This window comes from Lytechinus pictus, chromosome 7 (genome assembly GCF_037042905.1).
Source record: "Lytechinus pictus isolate F3 Inbred chromosome 7, Lp3.0, whole genome shotgun sequence".
In the NCBI taxonomy this organism is placed as follows: Eukaryota; Metazoa; Echinodermata; class Echinoidea; order Temnopleuroida; family Toxopneustidae; genus Lytechinus; species Lytechinus pictus.
The window spans coordinates 45,069,319-45,084,917 of NC_087251.1; the positions used below are offsets into that span (position 1 = coordinate 45,069,319).

The 15,599-nt window shown below is 36.5% G+C and overlaps 1 protein-coding gene across 1 annotated transcript in view; it reads right to left on the reverse strand.

Moving 5' to 3' along the window:
* LOC129264157 (neuronal PAS domain-containing protein 3-like) overlaps positions 1–4,545 on the reverse strand; it is a 46,493-nt gene extending 41,948 nt beyond the window's left edge. The window contains exon 1 of the mRNA XM_064101522.1: positions 4,397–4,545. Coding sequence (XP_063957592.1) covers positions 4,397–4,545 — 149 coding nt within the window. The remainder of the gene's footprint in view (positions 1–4,396) is intronic.
* Positions 4,546–15,599: the final 11,054 nt, after the last annotated feature.

A 15,599-nucleotide genomic window follows, 5' to 3' on the forward strand; every position in this document is an offset into this window, starting at 1 on the left:
GTAAAGAGAACTCTAAAACACGTCTTTTCAGCCAGCAATTTCATGACTTCTAAATTATTGTAATAATTTTCTATATTCATGTGTGTTGTCTTGTATGAGAAAAAAAATTGTTACTAAAATTACATTTTTCACAAATCAATTTGCCGGTAGTAGAACGATGACATCACCACATCATCACAAATTTTTTCTTAAAAAGAGAAGTCTAAAATATGTCTTTTCAGCCAGCAATTACTACGAGTGTTCTCAATGTCAATTTTCAAATGTAAACAGCAACATGTATCATGATTAAAAATGATAATACAAAATGCAGATATAATGAGAAACGTAAGGTGAGTTTAATGTCCATATTTCCCAGTTGTAAATGTTAATGTCTTTCAGATCTTGATTCGAAAGAAAATTTAAATGCCCCAAAAAGTCAGTGCATTTTGAAAGACAATTAGCATCGCAATGCAACAAAATGTGACACTGAACACAATTTGAGTTTTTGAATGTCTTTAAATGCGCTCTCATAGCTTTCACAAGCGATGGGTCAATCTGGTCTGATGAGGGCAGGGAACAAGGGCCGCAGAAGCGGGGGGCTTCAGCCCCCAACTTTTTTCCAAAACCGTGTACAAAAATGTAAAATGACCATATGATTGTGATTTTTTGCGCGGTCAGCCCCCCCCCCCCCCCCATTTTTGGCTCAGCCCCCCCACTTTGAAAACCGTTCTGTGGCCCCTGGTGAATTTAAAAACAATCAACATATGGTTACTTTTTAATTTTCGAGCATGAATGGTGCCAAATAACATCATCACAATTTGACTGACTCATAAAAGAGAAGTCTTAAGTACGTTATTTCAGCTAGCAATTCTTTGATTGATGAATAAAAGCAATTATTATTGTATATACATATTTTGTTGTATGATAAGAGAATAGGATACCAACATGACACAGTGAAATTACATTTTTCAACAAAATCAATCAAACGTTACTAGGATGAAGAAAACATCAGATTAACACAAATTTACTAATAAAGAGAAGTCTTAAATTACATATTTTCATCAAGCAATTTCTTGATTTCTAAATCATAATAATATTCCTTACTCAAATTATTTTTTTTGCATGATAACAGAATAGCATTTTGAATGTCAACATTAGCAATCCCATGCATTTCAATTGAGAAAGGCATCTATTGGAGGCATTCACCTCTGATTCAAATCACCACGCATTTAACTCAAACTCAACCCAAAATTACCTGGATAAAATTTGCATGATGAATGGATTAAGAAAAACAAAGAAATAAGCATTATTTTGTCAATTTCTCTTGAAAAAAATAAGTAATCTCTCTAAGATCTATATTCTGCTAAAATACCAAACCAATATTCAATTCCATCTTGATGATTAACAACATAAAGGATGCAACTGGGAAAGGAAAGGAGACCATTTTACAACATGGAGATTTTGAAGTAATGCATTACCGAAAGATTTTCTGCTTCATGGAAATCCACTGGTATTGATGAACGGTGTGCTAATGATCCTATATCCTTTCATTTCCTCATAGTTTAAAAATGTTCCTTAAAGTTTGAAATGCACAAGATTAATTTTTATAACTTGAAATATTTGCGAGTTTCTTTTAATCTCACTGTTCATGTCTCAAGGGACAAGACTGTGTATATTACTTTGCTCAATTTAGCCTTATTTGTTTTTTGAAGTTCTTTTGGTCTTGATAGTTACCTCTGCAATTTCATAAGATATACAGGTGAACCCAAGCTGATCTTTGTCTGTGCCTTACTTCACAGACAAACACATAAAGAAATATAGACCAATTACAAGTAAATGGCCCTTCTATTTCTATTCTATTTAGACAATGGACTGAGAAATTGAAATATGTTTGATGTTCCAGGTTCTTAATCCATGTTTTGACAAATTTATGCAGATATTAACCTTAGCCTTTTTTCTAGTCTAGGAGGGGATTATTAATCGAATTTCCTACTCAATGAATAAACTCATTTTGGGCAGGACTTTCTTGTTGCAAGCCCAAATTTGTTTGAATATTTATGTGCTTTATGTTCCTTGCTCTTGAAAAAAACCCATCTAATTGTATGTTTGAAAAATGCCGATGCATCAGGGAGGGCTGCGCTAAAGGGTCCAAAGACGAAGCAACGTCGATATAAGACGTTGAGCTATACATCCATGCATACCGTTAGTGAAGAAAGAAATAAGAGAAGAAAAGTGCTGTGGTTGGATTCTAACCCACTCCCAATTCATTGCCGGGATAAAACACTTAATTTGGAAGATTTGACAAGAAATGTCACTTGTTCTTTTTCCCGACTGCATCGGTCTTCCGCCTGCAGGTATCAACTGCACTTTCAGCACCAGTAATTCTTCCCCTACCCCGGGGTTTCGCTACCCCCTAGCTTCTTCTATAGTGTCCTCAAAGATGCGATTCCCAAGCCTGCCATTCAAAAGAATTAAGTACAATTGCTGACTCACGGAGATGAGAACGGACATAGATAGACGGGGAAAAATAAGGATACAAGACTTTGATAGGGTGCGTATTTGAGTAATAAACCTTGATAAATTGCCTAAGGACACTTTCTAGCATCAATGTCTTCATCACTCTCTCTCTCTCCCCCTCTGTTTTGTCTTTTGGAGTACATCTTTATTGAATTATATACATGCTTTCCATTCTCTTCTTGACCCTCTCTTGAGTTTAATTCCCTCTACATGTTTTTTTTCTTTTCATTTCTTTCTTTACTTCTACACAAAAAATTATCGTTTGTTTCACATTTTTGTGCACTTTTTGGATGATCAGACATATTACAATGTTACATTTCTCATTGGGGCAAGCCATGTTTTCACAAGAAATGAATATACATGTATTTCATTTTCATTTTATTGGTTCATACTCTACTCCTGTATACATTACATTTGCATGTTCTTTTGGGATGAACATGACTCCCCTCCTATTTCAACTTCATTCTTCTTCTTTAACACCCCCTCCCCCCCTCCATGATTAGATTCGTCTCATTTTGCATCTCACTTGCACATTGCGATAAATTACATTTGAAGTACTAATCTTTTTCGGTCCCCAGTCCTCTTAACATGCCACTTTAATTTTCATTGAACAAAATAGCAGAGTTTCTTTTTGATCTTTGAGATAATATGAAAAATCCTAGCTCAGGTGTGAACGAGAGGAAATTAATCCACAGACAAAATGCAATGCATATTGTTGTTTTCCAAAGCCTGTATTGCTAGTATTAAATATAAAATGAATACGACTGTATTATAATAAGTACGACTGCATGAAACCGTGTCGGTGGCAAGCGAAGGGTTTTAACAAAATAGTTTTCACAACCTACTGTTACGCAACGTACGTTTTACTCTCATTCTGGGATTGCCCTTGATAAGCATCTTTGACTTAGACAATTCCTCCATATTCAGGTGACATATATGTTTTGTTTCTTTGGTTGTTCTTTGTAATTTTTGTAGTTTTCGATATTGTTATCTTTTGTAATTTTTAATCAACTCTTGTATGTATTATTTATCATGTTTTTTATACTGTTTGATTTGAATATGGAAATAAATGAATTGAATAGAATTTTTATTCTCTCATTCTCTATATGTTTGAGAACAACCTAACCACATCCTGAGAGGGGGGGGGTCATATTCATATCTCCCCTTCTCTTTGTCTTTCTGTCTATGAGTCTGTGTCTCTCATTGTCACTACTTTTCATTCCCTCTGACTTATACCCCTTGTTACCCCCCCCCCCCCCCATAGGATTACAGTCATCCACCCATCCCTCTGCATTCATCAAACTCAAAACTCAAACTTTTTACTAACAAAATTGGGATTATAATATAAATTTATAACTTTCTTTAAATGATCCCCCGCATTTACATATGCTGTTTCTCTTCTCGTCTGTTTGTAAAAAAAGTATTTAGATTTCAGTACATTGTTTAATGTATTTTTGGCATTGGAACATTTATATGTATATAAATATATATTGTACTATATTCTGTAATGCCATTTATGCACTGTTTTGTATTGTTCTTTTTATGAAATATATAAATAAATACTATATCCTCTGTGATCATACAATGACATTCTCCACCCCTCTCCTCTACCACAACCCCATCCCACCTCCTTCCCTCCATTTACATTAGGATCATTGTCTTCATAGAGTAACACATTTTCTCCATCTGCCTCCCCCTTTCCCCGCCCTATTGCCTTCCCCCATTATCAGCACCCCACCCCTTTATCTCTTGTAGATGAATTGTTATTGACTAATAATCTTTCATCCACCACACCCCTCTGCCTTCTCCTGCCTCCTTTCCTCTATCTCTGGACGATGTTTGTTGTGATCATAGAGAAGATTCATCCACCCCACCACCCCCTCTGTCTTTCTGGCCCCACCCCTCTTTATTTTGATAATCTACCATTGCCCTTGCCTTCCCCTGCCCCATCACTCTATCTGCTTCCCCACCCTCTATCTCTCGACTAGATTCATTGTGATCATATAGTAACATTCCTCCACCCCTTCCCCCACCCCTCTCCTCCCCCATCCTTCTATCTCTTGACTAAATTCAAATTCAAATTTCAAATTAAAAAGTTTATTGATATAAAATCCTGAAATTGAAGGATCATCATCAAAACAAACGTAAGAAAAAAAAATTAATATAACATAAACATACCAGAACACGCTGGTCGAAACGTCGTTAACAGTTCTTTTCTGAGCTAACATACAATCAAGAAAGTATAACAAATTGTCCTTTTCAGGATTACAAACATGGCGTTTACCGTAAAACTTTAATTCAACATAACATAGTGACAACGATTAGGCAAAATCATGGGATTCAAATTTTTAAATTCATTGTGATCATATCTTACTCTACCCCTCCCCTCTTCTAACAACACCAACCCACCCTCTACCTCTCGACTACATTCATTGTGATCATAGAGTAACATCCCTCATGCCCCTTCCATCCTATCCCTCTTGATCACAGAGTATTACATTGCTCCATCCCACCCCTCTGGCTTCCCCTACCCCCCCCCCCCCACCATCACTCTACCTCTCAAACTACATTCTCATAGAGTAACATTGCACCGCCCCTCCCCTACCCCCCACCACCTCCACCCCTCATTGAGATCACAGAGTAACAATCATCTAAACCACCCCTCTGCCTTAACCTGCCCCATCCCTTCTTAGCCCCCCCCCCCCACCTCTCCCTCAATCTCTCGACTCCGTTCATTGTGATCATAGAGTAGCATTTCTCCACCCCTCTCCTGCCCCTTCCATCCTATCCTTCTTGATCACACAGTATTACATTGCTCCCTACCCCCCCCCCCAACCATCACTATACCTCTCAACTACATTCTCATAGAGTAACATTGCACCGCCCCTCCCCTACCCCCCACCACCTCCACCCCTCATCGAGATCACAGAGTAACAATCATCTATACCACCCCTCTGCCTTTCCCTGCCCCATCCCTTCTTAGCCCCCCCCCCCCACCTCTCCCTCCATCTCTCGACTCCGTTCATAGTGATCATATAGTAGCATTCCTCCACCTGGTATGCCTTGATTTGACATGATGAAGCTGATAAACCCTTGATTGCTGACTCACAAATATGATTTTACAACATATTTCCTCTCCGCAGATTGCGGATCCTCTCGGTAACATACTTTCAGCAAGAAGGGCAGTTTAGAACATATCATTTCGACTTATATCGGTTAAAGGAATGTGATATAGAATGACAGGTTGAGGAAGACAGGAGAAGAGACAGGCAGAAATATATATATTTTAAAATAAAAATAAAGTATTTGTCTTTGGTAAGGTAGGCAGTGGTGATTGATCTTGAAGCAAGGTGGAGAAGTGCCGCATATCACGTTTTCAGATATTATCAGTACATCTTCTTGAAGTGCAATATTAGCTAAAATTTAAATTTGATACATCACAACATACATTTGAAATACCCAAATATTGAATATGGTGTACTTTTCTCATTGTTATTTGTTCAATGCAAAGACCTTTCCATACTTAGCAATACACCATAACAAATGATGAAATGAAATTACATATAAAAGCATCCTTCGTATAAAACAATGTCTCGATGTTTCAAAGCACTAAAAACAGTCTATGTATAATTTTCTGACCCTTATCCTTAGCTCACATGGCCAACAGACACCAATGAACTCTGAATTCTTTCAAACAGGTACCTAACATCTGGGTCTGAGCCCTCTTTCACAAAATGTATTTATCATCTAATCTAAACATGAATTATCAATTTTATTCATCCTTATGAAATATGACCCTGTGTAGAGAGCAGTATATGTAAATGACATTATGCCAAATGAAAAGGTGTTTTATTCTTAAATACATATGCATATATTATACTGAAGTATGATATTACGCACTATACATGTTCATCTGGTATAATCCTGAAAAATCATGTTTTTGTATACAGCACTATAAAACTCGTTACAATCATTTACGAGTTTCCTGATTACTATATCCTAATCTTCATTTTGTCAGGCAAACTAATGCATTTCCATGCCAAGACAATTCTATTGCCAATGGGTATTATGTTCCATTACAAACATTAATCTAAATGCAAATGGGAGTTCATTGAGAAAAAAATATCAACATTAATATGCAAATTGGATAGATGAATTTGGTGACTCATATAATACTCGATCCTATTTAGTTCCCTACAGGGCAGTATATATACATACAGGGGCAGAAAGGGGCCATATGGTTTCTAAAGTTTATCAGTGAAAAAAAGGAAAAAGTAGAAGAAAAAGAAGGGAAATAATGAAGAGAGAAGGGTAACAAAACCAGAGGACTGGATTGTGCCAAATAACTCAAAGGTATTCAACTAAAAACAAAACTAAATTATGTCATCTTTTGGTCATCTTCCCCTAATAAATTACCCTGGTGATGCCTCCCCCCCCCCCATGTCCTCGACTGATATAACTTGATTAAACAGAGACTGGACTAGTTGTAGTGTGTGTGGATTCCAGTCAATAATACCATATCATAACATTTCAGAAAGATATATTTCAAATGGAATCAAAGAATTAATTAAAACAGTAATAATGATAATAAAATAATGAATAACAAAGGACAAAAAGATGGATCCCCTAAAAAAAAATGAATAAATAAAACATATCATCTGGTTTTTCTTAGTATGAAAATTAATTGACCATGATCATACAGAAATTTAAAGCATGATTAAGAATTTTGTATGATCAAAATCGATTCTGATTCTATTAGACAGATAGTTAATCAATTTCCATCTGTTTCCCTATCATAATCTATAAAGAGAATAAAGAAAGTATAAAACAAAATATCAACAAAAAGTTAAACATAAATGGAAAGTAATATTTGAATAAATACTTTTAAAAGGAAAGTAAGAAAAGAAAGCCTCCCTCAAAAAGAAAAACACAAAAGAAAATAGAAAAACAAAGAAAAATTTAATAAATAATCAAGGGGAAGAAGCTGGAAAGCAAAGAATAAAAGATATTGAAGAGAGAACAAATAAAACAAAATGAGAAGAAAGACGAAGAAAATCAAGGGTAGAAAATAGAACATACCACCCCCTCCCCCCCCCCCCCCCATCGCCTCAGTGCCTTTCCTGTCTACAATACACTCTGATGGACAGGAATTTCCTTATGGCAATTTAAGTACTCAATAATCATAAGAGGCATATTATGAATATTAATTGCTACCATCAAATAAAGAAAAATGAATACTAGCATGTACTTGGAAGTTGGCAGTTCAGGTACAAAAACAAATGTAGCCATCCTAATTATGGCTTAATTATGTTTAAGAATAACTGAAAGACAAAATATCAGAAAGATATTCATTGGACAATAATTGAAGATTCAGTAAAACAATATTGAATCAACTATACAAATTCAATAGAACTGATACATTATAGCTTTTACTTCATGCTCAGTCGGTACCAAACTCCAAAAATAAGAATTTGAAAAGAATTGAATGTTTATTAGACAGATATATGGTAGACATAGGTAACTGATACAAAATAGCCTGTGATCAATAGTTAGGCAGCAATGTAATGACTGTCTTTATCATCTAGGTTTTTGGTTTGTTTTCTCTTGACTTGAAAATAGTGAATCAAAACCAGATTGACAAGTGTTATCTCTTTTGTTTATTCAATCATGGAGTGATTTCTACAAATTGGCTCCCCATCCACACCGCAATCAATCAAATCCTCTTCTACCTGACCACAAGATATGGAGGTCTCGCTGAATAAATTGAACAAACCACCGCTTTCCAGCCGGCTGCATGCGCTACGGCAGCTACGTCCGTCCGCCTGCAATCCAACAGGCTTTTCAAGGGTTTCTTTGGGGTCTTGTCTCTCGATCCCTCTATCCTGCAACGACGAAGGTACTTAGAGATCTTTACAGGGTGAAAGAGTGATGGTTGACCTGACCACCGCTCCTGACAGCGTCTTCCATCATGTTCCATTTCACCTCTTCCTTCATTCCCCCTGATTCCTACAAAGTGGATAAACTTCTTCGCGCTGATGTAACTTTCAATTGAGACCGATCGCTTTCCGATGCGCCACTGATTGTGATCTCTCTCGCGCCATTGATGCTGAGTGGTCGCTACACAATGAGTATTGTAATGTGTCTGTGACCCGACTACCGAGTATCCCAGACCCCATGTTTGTTCATGTAAAGCTGGCGTTGCTTTGATCAATCAAGTAAATTAATGAAGTGGTAAAATGGATCTCCGGCTGGACTCACAGTGGCAGGGTTCAGGTAGAGCGGAGTGACTTGTTGCTAAGTTCTATCAATATCTAAGCTTGACAGTAAACCCCAATCCTTTTGATTTGCACTGATTATTAGTGAGGAAATGAAGGATGATAGCAATATTTCACTTAAAACGCTTAAAAGCATGCAATTACCTTTCAAAGCCCTATTGAAAGCAATTCTCACTAACAATATCTAAATTGCAAAGCAGTCTTCCCCAAGTTTTTGTAAAACTCTTGATCAATTCTATTACCTATAAATGGACTTTCTTGAAAATATGATGATTTTAAAGTAATTCTCTATTCTGTGAGGCTGCCTCTTTCTCTTAATATCTTTTTACAGAAACGAAGTGCTTCAAGGCACAACTTAAGAACTACTATCAGCAATTTTTTATCCGAAATTAGCAATATCATATCAAAGCGTTATTTATGTGACACTTTATTTAGTGAGGCTGCCTCGTTCTCTTTATTTGTTTAAGATACAAAAAGACAAAACTTAAGAAATACAATTAGCAATTTTCCAACACATGAAACTTATTATTATTATAGAGGTAAAACTATTTTGAATGAATTTCATTTAAAGATATCCATGTTCACAATATAATGCACAGTTTGATGTACATAAATTATACAAATGTTAGAAAAAGTTTCTGATAACAATTCAGTTACAAAATGTAATATAATACTTTCAATATAGTACTTGTTTGATTCAATCTGGATCTGAAAATTTCATTTGCAAAATAAAAAAGTTTTATAAGTAAAAAAAATCACCAACTAAATGGAAATGCATCATTTTTTTTTCTAAACAAGTGTCACTTTTTTTTTCAAAAGTAAGCACAATCTACAATTAAAGTATTTTACCTTTCTTTTCCCATTCTAACTGGAGTTATATTCACATATTACATATGATGTACTAATATATATAACTGTTGCATATTCAACAACATTTTTCAAAGACAACAGGAGCAAAAGATGTTTCCATCAAGTGCATTCACCTCTTTTAAGTATTTGAAATCTACCTATTTACCAACGTTTATCACACACAAAATAAAAATTATAGAGGAGATAAAAAGATGGTTTAAAAGACAACAATGAAAACTGTTTTTTCCCCATCTGTGCCAGAACTGGGAGGTTGATAAATATGATCACAATAATGGAGCAAAATGTTCATTTGTATTTCTTCTTCAATAATATATAAATGCAAATAAAATTATATGCATTTTCTGACAAAGTTCATTCTAGAACAAAAATAAAGAGCCAATTACCATGGCAACAATAAGCCATCATTACATTAAGTAGAAAATAATGAATGGAGCCCATTATGTTGAATAACACTGCAACTGACAGTGCTGTTTATATTTAAGTCATTAAACTTTTTAAGAAAGAAGTAGAAACTTACAATGAACACAAATCAGAAAGCCTTATCATCAATTCAAACGAGACAATTTTTTATCGTTAATTAAAAAAGATGCGATGAAGAAAAGAGTTTATCAACTTACACACTGGTATCGAGTGCTGGGGAGAAAAGCGCTCGCGGAATATCACAATATAGGCAATCCATACTGGTGCTTCAACTACTAGTACGAGCTATAAGAGATAAGACCCGTTACATGCAGACGGCTCTATAGCTATGATCTCTCATTTTGATGGGTTGGGGGGTATGATTTTTATAAGCCAGTAAGGGTAAATGAACCTATTGCGCCCCTGGCTTACCCACTTGTAAAGCCCAACCCACCCAGAATATTCCTCCATTACAATGCAATTGCAGGCTCATTAAAAATGCAAACCATGGACAGAGCCGCGTCCCAACCCCCTCTAACCAGCCCGGCTTTTGATAGATGCCTCTTTCGGCAATGCCTGACATCTTATTTTGGACAAAACACTCCCCGGGGAAAACGGGAGTCTTTATGATACCTTGCAGAAATACAAGGAAGCTAGTTAATATGCAGCCAGCCCCGTCTTCTCTTCCACAGAAAAATCATTTACAACGGGACATCATCAGATTAATAGGCAATGTAGATGGGAAGGGATCTACCTTAAGCTTTAATGGCAAATCATTACCACCGCTCTTCTTAATCACACCGGTAACAACCGAGGTGTAACCGATTCTAACACCACTTGATGCGAAAGAAGGGCCGGTGCCTCTGACTCCTTTTCGGTATAGAGGGGGCCGCCCGGCGTTGACTGGTCCTGCGTCACTTGGCGAATCCTGAGAGACATGCCTCTAATACAGATTTGACGCTGCTCCTGTGATGCTACATGCATATTGATTTGAGATGGTGTCGCACCAAACATTGCTGAGGGAGGCAAATGGCGAGGGCTGTAATGTCACTATGTATTGAGTTGACACCAACCGCACCATATTCCCGACACCACCTCATTATTGCCCAATACCCGGAGGTGACTACTTGATACGCTACCAAATTAACCATTACAGTAATCAGGTAATTATGGAAATTAAAACAAGTAGGAGGCCAACCCCCACCATGAGAAAGGGAGAGCCTAACCCCGATCCTTTATTCATTTACTACTTCTACCATTTCATCAATACTTCCAGGCTGCCGTCATCTGTTTTCATTCATTACCCATGCTCTGAAGGAATACTGGTCCTTATTACCATGAAGATACTTTATCATCATTACATTTGATAAGAATATAGCATTATTTTGATCGCTTCATCCTTTTAAACAGTCTTTAATGACCCTTTATTCATATGCCGTCGCTTGACAAGAAGTTCGCTGTCACGTAGGATTATAGTTTTGTGGACTTCCTCTATATGACTGGTAAGTTAAAGTCACTGACCCAAATTCACAAAGATGGATTTTAATACGTATTATGGAACCATGGTTTATGCAGAATTTATGCCCCAAATATGCATGATTCTGCAACCAAAATGAGGAAAAAGTAATGTAATTTGAGTAATAAGCAAAAGATGAGTGCCAATCAATAAAAGCTTGCATTAAAGGAAAAGTCCACCCCAAAAAAAGTTGATTTGAATAAAAAGAGAAAAATCCAACAAGCATAACACTGAAAATTTCATCAAAATCGGATGTAAAATAAGAAAGTTATGACATTTTAAAGTTTTGCTTTAATTTCACAAAACAGTTATATGCACATCCTGGTCGGTATGCAAATGAGGAGACTGATGACGTCATCCACTCACTATTTCTTTTGTATTTTATTATATGAAATATTCGAATTTTCTCCTCATTGTCAAGTGAAACAACGATTTATTCCTCCCTGAACATGTGGAATTAGCATTGCTTAATATTATATGGTTCAGTCAAGTTGGTCCGTATTGTCAAATTTGTAAAAAAAAATGAAATATTGTATAATTCAAACAATAAGATACAAAAGAAATAGTGAGGGATAAACATCATCGACTGACTCATTTGCATGTCACTTAGTTGTGCATATCACTGTTTTGTGAAAAATAAGCGAAACTTAAAAATGCCATAACTTTCTTATTTTACATCTGATTTTGATGAAATTTTCAGTGTTATGCTAGTTTGATTTTTCATTATTTATTCAAATCAACATTTTTCTGGGGTGGACTTGTCCTTTAATTATCAGACTCTTCTCAATATTCACGCTCAATTAAGCATAATTAATGTATGAAAATGCATAAACTGCGATTTCAGAACACAGATTTAAAGCATATAGGCCACTATATTTTAGAAGGTTTTATTAAATATTTTTTTCAGTAAGCCTCTACCCATATTTGGTACTGTACTAGTTTTTTTTTCTTGTTAATTAGGTTAGTAGGTCAGTCATAGAAGTGACATATATGTTATGCTTAGTCTTATCAATGAACAAATTGAACACCCAGCCATATGGATATGGATATGGAAATTATTCCTGGAATTAGAATAAAAAGACTCTACGTGTAATTCAACACACTGGCTATCAACTGATAATTAATCTAATCAGGAAGAAGTTTTTTTGTTTGTATTTCTGATTCTTAATAACATTTTCTTTCTCAAACTGTGATAATAACTATGATAATCCTGACTATGACACTAATGATACTAACTTTAGTCAAAATGGATAGTGCCTATTTTCATTTTACTATTTGATAGTCTTTCTTTCACCTGAAATCATCTCCTTTCTCTTCTATTTGTAGAAGCGTTCATTTTTTTTGCCCTGTCTTTCATTGTTTTCATCATTCTGCATTTTCTTCTTCCATTTCTTTATAAGTTTATTCATTTCTTATTCATGAATATTTTCCCTTTTCTATAGGTGTGTTATATACCCCCTTAATTTATCTATCTATCTATCTTTCTCTCTCTCTCTCTATCTCTCACACTATCTGTCTTTGTCAGTCTCTGCTTCTGTTTCTTTGACTCTCTCTCCCCCCCCTTCTTTGCTTTTACAATTTAACAAATAGTGTAATAGGGTAGATAGAAAAAAAATCCACTCAAATAATAAAAAATAATACAAATCGTAGATTCAAAAATAATATCAATTTCACAATTTATACTTTACAAGCTGCTGTACACACATTCCTGTGTTCCATGTATATATATATGCTCCATTCCCCGCTTGTTTATATCTCGTTAGGTGGTTTCAGACCGCCTCGAAGTTCGCCAGTTCCAGGTATTCTCTGATCGGGAAATTTACCCCGATCAGAAAATACCAGGTATTTTGGCGGTGTGAAAGCAAACTACGCGTAATATCCCCGAAAGAAAATACCCGATAAATAGTAGGTACTTGGCGAAATTACGAGAACTTTCGCGGGGATTTTTCCAAGGTCGTGGGTATTTTGGCAGTCTGAAAGCAAATTACGGGAACTTTTAGCCCAGCGTGTCGTTGGGTGCGGCGCCGTGCATGGGTTGCTGCTGGGCTAGTGATTTTGAATTTCGCGCCTTGCTGCTTATCAGACCATACTGCGCATGCTCGTAACTTAAGGAACTTATCCCGAAGGGTGTGTTTCAGGGCGGTGTGAATGCAGGAATAATTAATGGGTATTTTTCAGCCTAAAAAAGTTCTCGTAATTTAACGGGGATTCTTGTGATCGAGGCGGTTTGAAACCACCTATTATTTCTATTCTCTTTGTGATCCCTGTTATCTACCTACGGATCATTAACCCTGCAACGAAGGAGGGTTGCTCCCATCAAAAATGGCTCATCATCCACAATCAAAAGGTGATGGCGTGGAAAGGGTTTTATTAATAAAAATAGAAATAGATTAAAATCAATCACTATAAATCCATATTTCATGCAGAGTTGCCTTCTATTAGTAGACAACCTATATCCAAGATCCATTTTCTCCCCTTCAATACTGTCATACTGGCGAAACCGGCTAGAAACCGACCGCTAGTGTATCATTGGTAATACTGAAATAGCTTTGGTTGGTTTGGAGTTGGTTCTGTTCGTGTGGCTGCAGCCTTATATTAAAAATCTTAATTAAATTACACTAATTTTCATTATAATTTATAATTTCTCCTTGGGGTAGCACAAGGATATTTTCACAGGGGGGGGGGTCAAGACAACCTAACAGCAGCAGCATTTTTTCTTCAAATTTAAATAAAAGGTTCACTATGAAATGACACTACCTGGACTTCTACTTTTAATAGAGTTATATCTTATTTCTTCCTTATTCCTCTCCTTTTTTCTTCACTACTTGAAAAATCATAACTCGAAAAATCACAAGGGAGATCACTTGGGTGTTAAAAATGCCCATGGAATAGACCAGAAAAGGGAATCCTCTATGAATAAATACCTTTCCATTTATACCAAACCAGACATCCCCCCGCACACACACACACATGATCCAATATTTCTTTATTTTTAACTATCCATATAGTATGTTTCCATTTCCATATATATCCTTGAAATGGACCAGAAAATATGGAATCCCCTATCCTACTCTGACACCCCCCCCCCCACCCCCACACACATAGACACACTCCATTTCCCCGAGACTATCCAATATTTTTTGTTCCCTTCCACCATACATACACTGTGATACATGTTTTTCTCCCCCATATCCCTTTATATACTCAAAATTTCTTTTTCAATCTATTCCTTTTCTGCATATCCATCTCGTTCACTTATCCGTCCTCACAACACTTATTCAGTTCTTCGTGTCTCTATGTTACAATCAATGCACATGTGCCAATATATATTTCCCTTTTTGTCTCAAAATTCCATTCTCGGTCCATCTCCCCTTTCATCTTCCCTACATGTCTTCCCTGTGGAGCTGGAAGGTAACGCATATTGCGTGTTTGCACATCTCCAGTGGAGAGTACAATATGCTACATTTCCCTCAGATTTGGTTTCGTGCCCTGATCAATGCCGCGTCTCCGCCGAACACTATTGCGTTTCGTTTTCGCAACGAGCTGCGACTCGCGTCAAGTGCATTATTGATCCGCGGCGGTGCGGTCATGGACTCTTCTGCCAATGTTTCCCCCTGGTCAGGGAGAAGGATTCACTTGCTGGCTTAGCCTTTGGCGCTCCGGGCCAGTGACCTTCACCTTCGGAAGATGAGAAGAGGATGGATGGATGGATGGAAGGAAGGGTGCAGGATGGAGAGTCTAGATACATGAGATCACATGACTTTGGGGCAGTGCAGGGATGAAAAAGAAAACATCTTAAAGCTAAATGAAAGACACAAGAGAATACCTCAACAATGTCTTACTAGGAATGGGGAAGAATGAACTGGATATTCAAAGGCTTTTTGATAAACATAATTGTGGGGTCGAAAGGTATGACGATATGAGAGGATATTGATATTTTCATCAATCGTTTTTATTCTGCAGTTGCTGATTCCTTGGAACTAGGGTCCTTTGTGAATTTACTTTTTCTTAAATATATTTTCAAACAGTCTCAAGATTTTCAT